Below are 12255 nucleotides of genomic sequence, written 5' to 3'. Positions count from 1 at the left end.
TTCTCTTCCTGGTTTGCAGACAGCCACCGTCTTGCTGTGTGCTCACATGACTTCTTTGTATTTGCACAGAGAAGGAGTTCATATCTCCCTTCTGATAAGGACTCCAATCCCACCAGGAGGGTTCTACTCTCATCACCTCATCTAAACCTAGTTATCTCCCAAAGGCCTAATATTATCACATTGAGGGTAAGGACTTCAACATATGAATTTGAGGGGGACATAAACACTCTGACCATGACAGCATCTGTATATGGGGTTGAGGCTGATGTGACTTAAAGGCTAGACTCAGTTGGGAATATTCACAGAAACATCTTCTGGGGCCTTCCCATGTGGCTTAGACATTTTTCAGCATAGCAGCTTTATTCTGAGAAGTAGTATCCTAAAATGGAGTATTTCAAGGGTGAGCATTCCAAAAGAACTAGGTGGCAGCTGCATGTTTTTTTTTGTTTTGTTTTTGTTTTTGTTTTTGTTTTTATGATTTGGCCTCGGAAGTCACATAATGTCACTGCAGTCATACTCTGTTGATTGATGCAGTTACAAGTCTGGCCAGAGTCAAGGGGATACGGATACAAACCCCACCTCTCAACAAGAGGTGGTAGAAAATTTAAGAAAAAAACCTTGGTATCCTTGAGCACGGTTTTTGTATATGGAATAGACTGTTCAGAAGTATGCTCTTGATTTAAATAATTCACAGTCCATCTTTAAAACTTTAAATTAAAAATCTGTTTCTTTCTTAGGCTTTTAGATTTAGCTTGCAAGTTTTATGACTGTTTATAATTCTAGCAGTCCTAACAATAACCTTGAAGAGTCCTGAATAATGTTTGATTTGGTTTCTAAGCATAATCAAATACCTTCAAATAATTAAAATTATATTTATTAATATTTTAATTTGATTTTTTTTAATTACCTTAATTATTTTTTTTATTTTCAGTATAACAGTATTCATTGTTTTTGCACCACACCCAGTGCTCCATGCAATCTGTGTCCTCTCTAATACCCAACACCTGGTTCCCCCAACCTCCTACCCCCCGCCCCTTCAAAGCCCTCAGATTGTTTTTCAGTTTTCTTTTTTAAGCATTTTACTTCAACCATCTACATTAGCAAACAAATTTTCAAATATTAAATAGATTTTTAAAAATTGAATACATCAGGGACGCCTGGGTGGCTCAGTTGGTTGAGCAGCTGCCTTCGGCTCGGGTCGTGATCCCGGCGTCCTGGGATCGAGTCCCACATCGGGCTCCTTGCTCATCAGGGAGCCTGCTTCTCCCTCTGCCTCTTCCTGCCATTCTGTCTGCCTGTGCTCTCTCCCTCTCTCTCTCTGACAAATAAATAAATAAAATCTTTAAAAAAAAAAAATTGAATACATCAAATTCATAAATATGGTGAACTTAAAGTTTCAATGTTATCAGAATGACATAAACTTAAGATTTCAACTTAATGTTATAATTCTAAGTCAAATACTCATATGTTTCAAGTTGCCATTGTAAGGTGATCACTCTAATGGCCAAATTCTCTTAAACATCGACATGCTTTTATTTTGTTTTGTTTTGGTTTTTAGTAAGCACTACACCCAATGTGGGGCTCAGACTCATGACCCCAAGATCAAGAGTCATGTGCTCCACTGACTGAGGCAGCCAGGCGCCACCATGCATATGCTTTTAATTTTAATAATATAAACATACTTTTTATTTTAATAACAATTTCTAATTTACTGAAAAAATGTAAGAATTAACATTTTGTTCCATTTGTTGTATCATTTTCTCTCCTCCATATGGGGTATGTGTATCAATGTGTGTTTGTGGGTGTATTTAATTTTTTCTGAATCATTTTTGAGAGGTACCGACATCATACACCCATTTTCCTAAATATTTCAGTGTGTATTTCTTAAGAACAAGATCATCATCTTATGTAACCACAGAATTATTATCAAAATCAGGAAGTTTAATAAATACTATATCTACTCCATGGTCCATGTCCAAATTTCCTCAATTCTTGCACACACTTATTCCTTTTTTTTTTTTTTAAGATTTATTTATTTATTTGAGAGAGAGACAGAGCATGGGGAAGGGGCAAAAAGAGGGAGAGAGAGAGAATCTTAAGCAGACTTCTTGCAAAACACAGAACTCGACACAGAGCTCCATCTCACAACTCTAAGACCATGACCTGAGCCAAAATCAAGAGTCAGATGCTCGACCAAATGAGCCACCCAAGTCCTCCATTGCACAAACTTACTCTTTTTTTTTTTTAAGATTTATGTATTTATTTATTTGACAGACAGAGATCACAAGTAGGCAGAGAGGCAGGCAGAGAGAGACGGGGAAGCAGGCTCCCTGCTGAGCAGAGAGCCCGATGCGGGACTTGATCCCAGGACCCTGAGATCATGACCTGAGCCAAAGGCAGCGGCTTAACCCACTGAGCCACCCAGGCGCCCCGGCACCTGCAATTCTTAATACAAAGTATTAATCCTATTACTTAAATTCTCTTAACTTTTTTACAGTTAATGCTGAATCTTCCAGAGTTTTAAAATACACATGCCCATGAAGGAAGCCACGTTACTCTCATAGGTACCTTGGGTTACTCGTCACCAGAGACTTTGGATGGATGAACTGTAGAAAGTCTCTTTTTTCAAGATTTAATTATTTGAGAGACAGTTCAAGAGAGAGAGAATGAGCAGGAGGGAGGGAGAAGCAGGCTCCCAGCTAAGCAGGGAGCCTGACGTGGGGCTCGATTCCAGAACCCCAGGATCATGATCTGAGCTGAAGGCAGATGTTTAACTGACTGAGCCACCCAGGCGCCCCTGTAGAAGGTCTTTTAACCTCTGTGAATGTCATACTTTGTCTCTTCTTATGGTGACTTTGACAGAGACTGCAACACTTTTTTTAAAAAGGTTGGTTTCCTAGCTCACTTAGTTGCTATCCATCATTCTCTCTCTATTTACAGATGTCCGCAGCTCCTACTCAGACTGATCGAAAAGATTTTTAAAATCTTTGACTCAAGAGATTTTGCCTTTGAAGACTCTTACTTTATATTTAGCAGATATCTTTGAGTCTTGACCACCTGTACTCTGCATATCTCACGTGGCTTTGTCTAACTTACTGTCCTAATTTATAAGGTCATTTTACCAATGTGTCCCTCCCCCATCATTCTCAATCTGGTTATTTTCTGAGAACAAAAATTTGAGAAGTAAAGTTACCAGACGAAGGGTATGAACATTTTTGAGGTGATTCATATATTATCCCAAAATATGTTCCAACAAAAGTGATTTTGATTTACATATTCGCTTGGATTATTTGGGCTGACTTTCACACTGCACTCTTGGCAACATTAGATATTATTTATTTTATTAAATATTAAATATTTAAATACAAATTAAAAATGCTATCTCATTAATAAAATTCTTCAACTTCTCAGATTGCTAATAAATTCAATAGTTCCCAACACTTATTTACCTATGTAGTTTCCTTTCGTAAACTTTTGTCTATTCATGGCTGTATTTATTTTTCTAGTGGTCTGTATATTTTTTATTGATTCGTAACAGTTCTTTACATACTAGAGATATTCTTCACCATATAGATATGTATTTTTCCCAGCTTATATTTTAAAATTCTGGAGTTATAATTTATATAAAATGCATAGATCTTAAGTGTATAGTTTAGTGAGCTTTTAACAAATGTATATATGCATTCAATAACCACCTCAATCAAGATTCAAAATACTATCCCCCAAAATTTCCTCCTGTTTCTGGTTAATCCCACTCTATCCCTGTCCTAGAGCCAACCACTTCCAGAATCCTATCACCATAGATTAGTAGTATTTCTTATTCTTTGTAGGTTAATATAAATTTATATTATTTCTTCCTCTTAAATATTTGATAGAATTTATCACTGAAGCAGTCTGGGCTTAGTGTCTATATTAACTAGAAGTACTAATTAATCATTTCCGGTGAATAAAGCTTTGTCTCCAATAGGCTCTGGAAAAATAAAAGAAATATATGACAACTCCTGTTTTCAATTAAGGCTTATAATAAAAAAGGAAATAATCATTTACTCAATTCATTAAACACATAGTTCTTAATCAGTTATATAATACAGGATACAATAAGAATGACAAAATGGTTCCTTTCCTTGAAGTAAATTTCAATTTAGAAGAAACCATAGACCTATAGGTAAATAATTAAGATTATTTGGTACTCATAAAAGAGAATAAATAAAGTATTGAGAGATATCAGAGGAAGAGTGGGAAAATCCAAGAAAGACTTTCTTATCATGGAATTGTGCAGACAAATAAGACTTTAGATTTGAATCCCAGCTGTGCAACCTATTCACAATAAAAACTTAAATAAATTTCTGAACTTCATATAGTACCTTAGTTTCTCCATGAGTGAAATACAAATAAAAATGATACCCTAGGTGAAGAATAAATGAATTAGTACATGTAAAACACTGTCAGCATTAGTATCATCATTGTCTTAACACAAAAAGAGATTCGCAACATACCTTGTATATTGTTTTTCTGCCCACAGTAAAAATCCTGTTTTATTTCCAGTTATTGATTATATTCCCTCTTAAAGTCTTGTGGTAAGTTTTGAGTTTGAAATACTCGTAATTGAAATAGAAGACCATATAAGTTGAGTACATTTCCACAATTCAGATAGTTAGAAATGACTTGGGGGACTAGCACAGCATTGTCTATGGAGAATGTGATTCTGCCTTTCTTCCTCTTGGCTTTGGTTTCTTTTTCTTACCTGTTCCAATTAGAAGAGAACCATTTGAGTTCATTTTAATACGGGGATTTAATATGGGGATTTGTGATAATATGTGGCCCTTGGACAAATCACTTTATTTTCAGTTTTTTGGTGTACAAAACGGGGCTACAGTTGTTTTTCTTTGGGTCCCAGTTTTGAGTCCCAGTTTCCAAAGGCCAAAAACAGAGCTCTCCCTTTTATGGTGTTCTCATGTAGCAGGTCTGAGCCTATCCTCTTGGCTGAGTTTTCATTCCACAAATCAGCATTACTGTTTATCTCTTAGTCAATAATTAATGTTGCCATTTCCTCCCCATCTTTAGTTTAACAGTAAGTTCCTGAAAAGCTGGGTTGAAATTCATACAACCTAGTTTGAGAAAGATGGAAATTGATCCTCTTAGCTATGACCATGGTTTACTGCAAGACTCTCATCTTTTCTGCGGGATTTGTTGAGAAGTCTGGTCCAGAGGTCAGACAGTTCTTTGGAACCTTGATGGAGATGGTATTTATGATTTAATACTTACAGACCCTATTTTGTTTTTCTCCCCTAGATTGGAACCGAGATTTCAGTTCCTGCCCTGGCTGCTGTTGCAACTCCAAGAACTATAGACCTTGCCCATCCAAGGATCAAGATAGAGGGTCTGTGCTTTGAAAGAGAACAAAGTGAACTGCCCATCCGTCCTGTAAGCCGCCACTGCCTTGGCATCCTTCACTTCATTTTTTGGTTGTTTCTCCGGTGCTATTTTGCTACTATAGGGCATAGGCCAAAGTCATTGGGAAAGATAGTATTGAAAGAGTGGTCCGTGGCATGAAGAAGACCTACCTGGAAGTATGTTGAGAGACTGAGGATAGAGGGCAAAGATCATGAGCTTTAGAATCTGTAAGAGCTGAGTTCAGATTCTAGCCTCACCACTAGCTCTGTGATGTTGTGACAGTGTTCCTGAACCTTATTTATTCATTCAAATATTTGAGGGCTTACTGTATGCCAGCTACCATTCCCAGTGAACAAGATGGAGGGAGGCAAAAAATAAGTAAACAGATAAGGTCAGGTATTATAAGTGCGATGAAGAAAATAGAGTAGGAAATGATTGACTATGGGTGAGGATGGGGAATAAGCTACTTTATATATGGTAGTCAGGGAAAGCCTCTCTAAGGAAGGACTATCTGGTGTGAAATCTGAGTGACAAGGAGTCAGCTAGGTGAAGGTCTGAGAAAAGAATATTCTAGTAAAGGGAAGAGCACGTGACAAAACCTTGAAGTGGGGATGACCTTGAAGCTGGGTGGAGCAAGGTGAGCAAAGAGATTATAATGGTAACAGTTCCCACTGGGAGGAGTTGTGATCTGAAATCACTGAGAAGGAGTTGGTGCTCAGCATAGAGCACACTCAGTGGCTTCCCTCCCTCTTTCTCCTTGACACTCCCCTCAATTCATTATAGTGCCAACTTGGTGCCTAGTCCCCACTTAATTTTCAGTAAGTATCTAGTGACCATGTTGCCAAGGAGGTTGGATAAATTTTACCCTCTGAGAACTGAGGATATAATATGCAATTCTGTTAGGAAAGAAAACTAGCCTGGGATTCAAAACCCCTCAGGAAAGCGTCTTGAGTTTGCTAAAATGACTTGCCTTGTGGCCCTTGGACAAATCACTTTATTTTCAGTTTTTTGGTGTACAAAATGGGGCTACAGTTGTTTTCTTTGGTTGCTAGGTTTGTTTGGGAGTTTATGAAAAAATCTTTTAAAAAAGCGATACCACTGTGGATAATCATACTCTTAGAACCCAAAACAAGTCTGTACCAATGCAAAATAGTACTTTCAGGGCTGCGGAGGGGGTGTTTTTATCCATCGTGATTCTTTCGAGTGAGCATTTAAGAGAGAGAGACCAGGAGCTATATGTCATCCTTCCAATTTCACCAATAAAGCAACATAATAGAAAGGCAACCTGGCAGGTGTGATTTTCAAAGTAAGAGCAGAAGGAGTTGATCAGTCAGTCAATCAACATATATTCCACACCAGTTATGCACTTACTCTAGCTTTTGGCAAACATGTACCTCTTTCAAGAAGTTTAAATTCTAATGGGGAGAAGCAGACAATAAACATACTAACAAAGAGATAAGTGCACAAAGTGGGGTGTTAGTATGTACTATAAAGAAGATTGAGGGGTGCCTGAGTGGCTCAGTGGGTTAAAGCCTCTGCCTTCGGCTCAGGTCATGATCCCAGGGTCCTGGGATCGAGCCCCTCATCGGGCTCTCTGCTCAGCAGGGAGCCTGCTTCCTCCTCTCTCCCTGCCTGCCTCTCTGCCTACTTGTGATCTCTGTCAAATAAATAAATAAAATCTTAAAAAAAAAAAGAAGATTGAGTAAGTGTTCTGTAGAGGAGGGTTATCAGAAAGGTTGATATATTTTGGATGGTGAGGATGTCCTTGAGACTGTGATGTTTGAGTCTAGAGACTTGAATGAGGAAGAGGCAGCCATGACACCGTTGAGGGAAGAGGATTTCAAGCAGAAGAGCTAGCAGGTGCGAAAGTCCCAAGGTGGAAAGGGCTGGGCCTGAGGGGTCTTGTGTGGCAAGGCTCATCGTGATGAAGGTGGGGAGGGGAGGGAGATGAGGTCAGAGGAATGGGATAGCAGTCAGATCACGTGGGGCCTTCTAGGCCACAGTAAGGAGTCTAAATATTATTCACAGCAAAATGGGAAACTGTTGGAAGGTTCTGGACCCTGAGAGTGACATAATCTGACTTGGGCTTCAGAAAGTACATACCTCATAGGGTTATTATGATGATTCAGTTGGAATGATGTAGGTGCCCCACTTAGAACACTGTCTGGCTCATGGAATGCTCTCATTAAAATGCTCATTCTCTCCGTCAGTAATTGGTATGTGAAGGCTAGATCGTACAGAGCAAAAATGGAAACAGGAGACTAATGAGGAGTCTGCTGCAGTGATCCAGGAAAGAGTCCTGGATGGTGATTCAGTTTGGGCCATCATTATAAAGAGAGGGAGATGGGAAAATTGGGATCTATTTTCGTATCTTGTTCTTCTACTATAGATATCCCGTGCTGCCTTGCTATACAAACCTACCCCTCGAATAATAGCTCTAGCTAAGGCCAGGCTTCTTCATCGAGATTATCGACCTGACCGTGATGCCCACTGGCCAGTATCTTATGCCGCTATCCATTGCAAACTATCTCCCAGAATTCAAGAACTAGCCAATCCAAATAAAAGGTATGTCAAATTTATCACTAAGATGGGACAGGAAAGCTGGGGGTGTGAGGGAGGGGGAAAAATTAACCTAATAAGACCAAAGAAAATAATCATAGAAATACAAGAAATGTTCAAAAACATATCACTTGTTATATTAATTGTGACAAATCTATGGTCTTACCATAAATATAAGACAGCAGTTAAAGGGTTCATGGACGAGTACTGAAACTTAATCTAGGAAACAACTCTGTAAGGATGGATATGGGATTATTTATCTAACATATTGTTAAGTAATACAAGTTCATAACAGAGCACACAATGCTAAGAGTGTTCTAAGAAAACAGGTATGTGCCATATGTTTGCTTGCATGTGCCTATAATATCTCAGAAGAGTATGCAAGAGGCTAGTAACAATGTTTGCTTTTGGGAGGCCCGAGGGAACTGGGATGGGAGCAAGATTTACTTTTTTACTAAATAGAGCTTTTGTGTTTTTCCATATCTTTGCATCATGTGTGTTTATGACCTACTTGAAATAAATAATACATTCAACAAAGAAGAAAGGGACTCTAATTCCTGTTTACTTTTTAGAAGATTTCTTAACTTGCCTGAATCTCAGTTCATATTGTTTCCTTTATGAGATAATGCCTGATCCCCCTTTTAAGTATCGTCAGGAAAACCTAGGAGAAGCTGAAAGAGTCGTAGAAGTCTTCAGCTCGGGGAACTGGGAATATGTTCATTCTTATATAATCTTTTTTATATTTTTATAATGTGTTTTGCCTTTTAAAGAAATAAAGTTCAACAGCAATGAAATGAAGCTCTTTCTCTGTTCATTGACAAAGGAAAGGGAAGCATAAGGTGAAGGTGTCAGGGTCTACCCCAGTGGCAAAGTTATTATTTGGTGGGAAGGTGCTATGGGTGGGAACTTCAAAAATTTGATTTCTTTTAGGCCACCAGAGGACTGCTGGGCTTGTTTTAACATTGTCACATTATTGAAAAATTTCCAGAATTAACTTTCTGTGGAAAGAGCCAGGGCTTTGGAATCTGATAGATACATGAATCGGGATTTGACCACAGGTCATTATTATAACTTCCCTGAGCCTTCATGTCCTTATCTGTACAATGGGGGTCATGACACCTGTTTCATGGGGCACTTATGAAAAATCAAAACAGAATAACACCGTAGTTCCATTTTCTGTTCACTTTTTTCAGGTCTCATTCTTTTTCCCCCATTTCAGGTCTCCTGTGCATATTATATATTACGATCCAGATGTCTTTAAAGTCAAGCCAGCTGCTTTGAAAAGTCAGTGTTCTCCAAGGATCCACGAGCTGGCAGAGCCAGTTGTGCATTAAATACAGAAAGCCACATCAGTCAGACTCTAGTTATGTGTCTACAAAACATATTAGGTGGCTTCGTTCCCTACTCTGATCTCATCACCTCGTATTCCCGCAACCTCTCCAAACCATGGAGACCTCCAGGGAACACCACTGTGACCATCAAATAGCAATTCCTGGTGTTACCTGCAGTCATGTCTTTAGCAGATTTGGAGACTCGAGCACACAATAAAAGAGAAGCTGAGAGCCTGCCTTATCCTTGCTATATCTCCTCACAAGCATCTTGGCTATCTCATTGCTCTGGCTGACCTGAGCAAACACTTCCTTACGTTTGCCGACTTTGTTTTTCTTTGCCTGGAGAGATCCATATTCCCCAGCAGCTGGTCTCTGCTCAGTCCCTGCTCTAGTAAGTCCTGGGAACGGGAATAATTCTTTGTGTTGCTTTTCCAACCTCCCCTCCTTAACGGAGAAGTAACATGGAAATGGTGAAGCCTTTTGAGATAACTTGAAATGCTTTTCATAATCTGCAGGTGAAATTTAGGGAACAGGTTACCTTAAATAATCGCCCCTGCCCCAATCTCTGTTCCTTCACTCAGGCTGCATCATTTATCAGGAATGACAGAAAAAGCAAGGTATTTGGTAAGCATTGGATTCTCTGTCAAGTTACATCTGCCCAGAGTTTTTAAAATTTAATTGTTTTATTCTCTTCATGGATCAGTATTTTACAAATGAAACTAAGCTTTATGACATATTTAGATTTACATGAAAATGAACTTATCTGATAACTGGTTTTACAGTTGGCTGAATTCTGTCTCCAAAGCTTTGTGTTAAGGAGATAACTAGTGTTATAGAGAGGCAATATCATGTAGTAATTTTGAACTTGCATTTCGGAATCAGGCAGACCTGGCTTAGTCTCCCCTTGGATCATTTATGCCAGGTATGTGATTTTGAACAAATTTCCTAACCTCTGCCCCCACCCCGTGCCTGTTTCTTTATGTGTAAAATGGGTTCCTGCTGCATTATTGTAAAGATTAAATAAGAAAATTATGGGGTTTCCTGAGTGACTCAGTCAGTTAAGCATCCAGCTTGTGATTTCGGCTCAGGTCATGATCTCAGGGTTGTGAGATTGAGCACCACATCCTGCTCTGCACTCAGTGGGGAGTCTGCTGCTTTCCCTCCCTCTGCCCCTCCCCCCATTTGCACTCCCTCTCTCTCACACTCTCTCTCAAATAAATAAATCTTTTAAAAAAAGAAAATCAGGTAAAGTATGAATTGGGAAAAAATTGTTTACAAATTTAGCTCCTGTTATCTTCTAAGAGGGGGAAGGGATAGTTCGTATCAATGGGAAAATAAAAACCTTTATGGCTTGATTCATACATTGAGTGAATGTTTGTTGAGTGTCTTTGCTTTGCCAGGTACTGTACCAGGCATTGGAGATAATCACACTAACCCCAGCAGATGTGGGCTCTGCTCTCATAGGCTGTTGAGCCAGTTGGGAGAGATGGATGTAATTCACACATTCACGAATGTAAAACTACACAGGTGGCAAAGTGCCATGACAGAGAGATTATAATGCTGGAAATAACAGAATAGAGAACTCTGACTCCCTTGGGAGGGCAGAGGAAGATTTCTTTAATGAAGGGATAATTGGGCTGGAATCTAAAAATTGAGTAAGGTTAACTAACCACATGGGAGATGGGAAGTCAGTCCAGGTAGTGGGAACATGTGTTTCGTGGACATTTGTTGATTTGGGAGCCATCCTGCATCCATTTCTCCTCCTCCTGATAAGAACTCCCAATTTGCTTTTGGAGAATTACTTTGTCTTCAGTGTTTATAGCTTTACTGGTACTTTTTTAAGAAAATTATTTTATTTATTTGAGAGAGAGAGAGCGCGCGCAAGCCCACAAGCAGGGGGTAAGGGGCAGAGGGAGAAGGAGGAGCAGACTCCCCACTGAGCAGGAAGCCCAAGGCAGGGTTCAATTCCAGGACCTTGAGATGATGACCTGAGCCAAAGGCAGAAATTTAACCGACTGAGCCACCCAGGCGCCCCCAGGGCTTTGGAGCTTAAGCATAGTGGTGCAAGGGGCGGGTGTATAATCGGAGCTGGTATTCCCCGGTAGCAGCGTCCTGATGAGACTTCATTCTGTTCCTACCCCGAGTCCCTGGAGCTGCCGTGACCCTTCACCTACTCCTTTGACTCAGCAGGTGCTGCAGCCTTCTAGTAAATCCCCTGTGGCAGGTGGACAGATGCAGTGGGCACTGAAAGAAAGCCGGTTTCATTCGAACAGAGGTAGAAATGGGGTTGCACGATGCAAGAGGAGCAGAAGGAGGGAAGCCAGACCACGCAGGGCCCTGGCAGCCATGTTGAAGACTTTGCTTTTTATCCTAAAACCCGTGAAACTTGTTGGAGTAATGTACACACAGGGATAATGTAACCAGGATTGCCATTTGAAAAAACGTCCCTGGACAAATAAATCAGAAAGGAGACAGTAGAAGTAGGTGGACCAGTTTAGGGGGCTATTTAGTAGGTTGGACGAAAGAAAAAAACAGTTTGGTGGTACCATAGTAGAGATGGAAAGAAATGACAAACTGACAAGAGATTTGAGGAAGTGAATTCTTATGGCATTTGGTGATGGGTTGGATATGGTGTGGGAGAGAGGGAAGCGGTTAAGAACTCCTGGATTTCTAAGTTATGAAATAAGCTAGAAGTGTCTGAATACACAAATGGACAATGGCCGGGCCGTTATGACAGTAGACTCTGGCTTAAAGCCTTCGCAGCGATCACCAGGTTAGGGACCTAAACCGCAGCCCCTGTAGCAATTAGCCTGGAAGGGTCAGGATCTGGTCAGTGGTCCTTACCGCTGCCAACTTTTGCCCCCACCTCCAAGTCAGAGCCAACCAGAGAGAGCCAAATGTACTCCCCAGGCCAGTCACACAGCATGCCCTATTTCTGGTTAGCTCGTCTCTGAGCTCCCCACACCAGCAG

The 12255-nt window shown here is 40.0% G+C and overlaps 1 protein-coding gene across 3 annotated transcripts in view; it reads left to right on the top strand.

Moving 5' to 3' along the window:
- The window catches only part of THEGL (theg spermatid protein like), a 53037-nt gene extending 43522 nt beyond the window's left edge, over positions 1 to 9515 (top strand). For 2 of the 3 annotated variants that reach the window (XM_032850700.1, XM_032850645.1), the window contains exons 7-9: positions 5293 to 5424; positions 7784 to 7959; positions 9173 to 9515. In XM_032850700.1, coding sequence (XP_032706591.1) covers positions 5293 to 5424; positions 7784 to 7959; positions 9173 to 9287 — 423 coding nt within the window. In that variant the 3' untranslated portion in view covers positions 9288 to 9515. Of the gene's footprint in view, positions 1 to 5292; positions 5425 to 7783; positions 7960 to 9146 lie in introns of all 3 variants that reach the window. The other variant, XM_032850769.1, reaches the window with a different exon arrangement.
- Positions 9516 to 12255: the final 2740 nt, after the last annotated feature.

This window comes from Lontra canadensis, unplaced genomic scaffold (genome assembly GCF_010015895.1).
Source record: "Lontra canadensis isolate GAN:19392208 unplaced genomic scaffold, GSC_riverotter_1.0 scaffold1, whole genome shotgun sequence".
Classification (NCBI taxonomy): Eukaryota; Metazoa; Chordata; class Mammalia; order Carnivora; family Mustelidae; genus Lontra; species Lontra canadensis.
The sequence above is the reverse complement of the archived record's forward strand: the minus strand, read 5'-3'. Positions and strand labels throughout refer to the sequence as shown.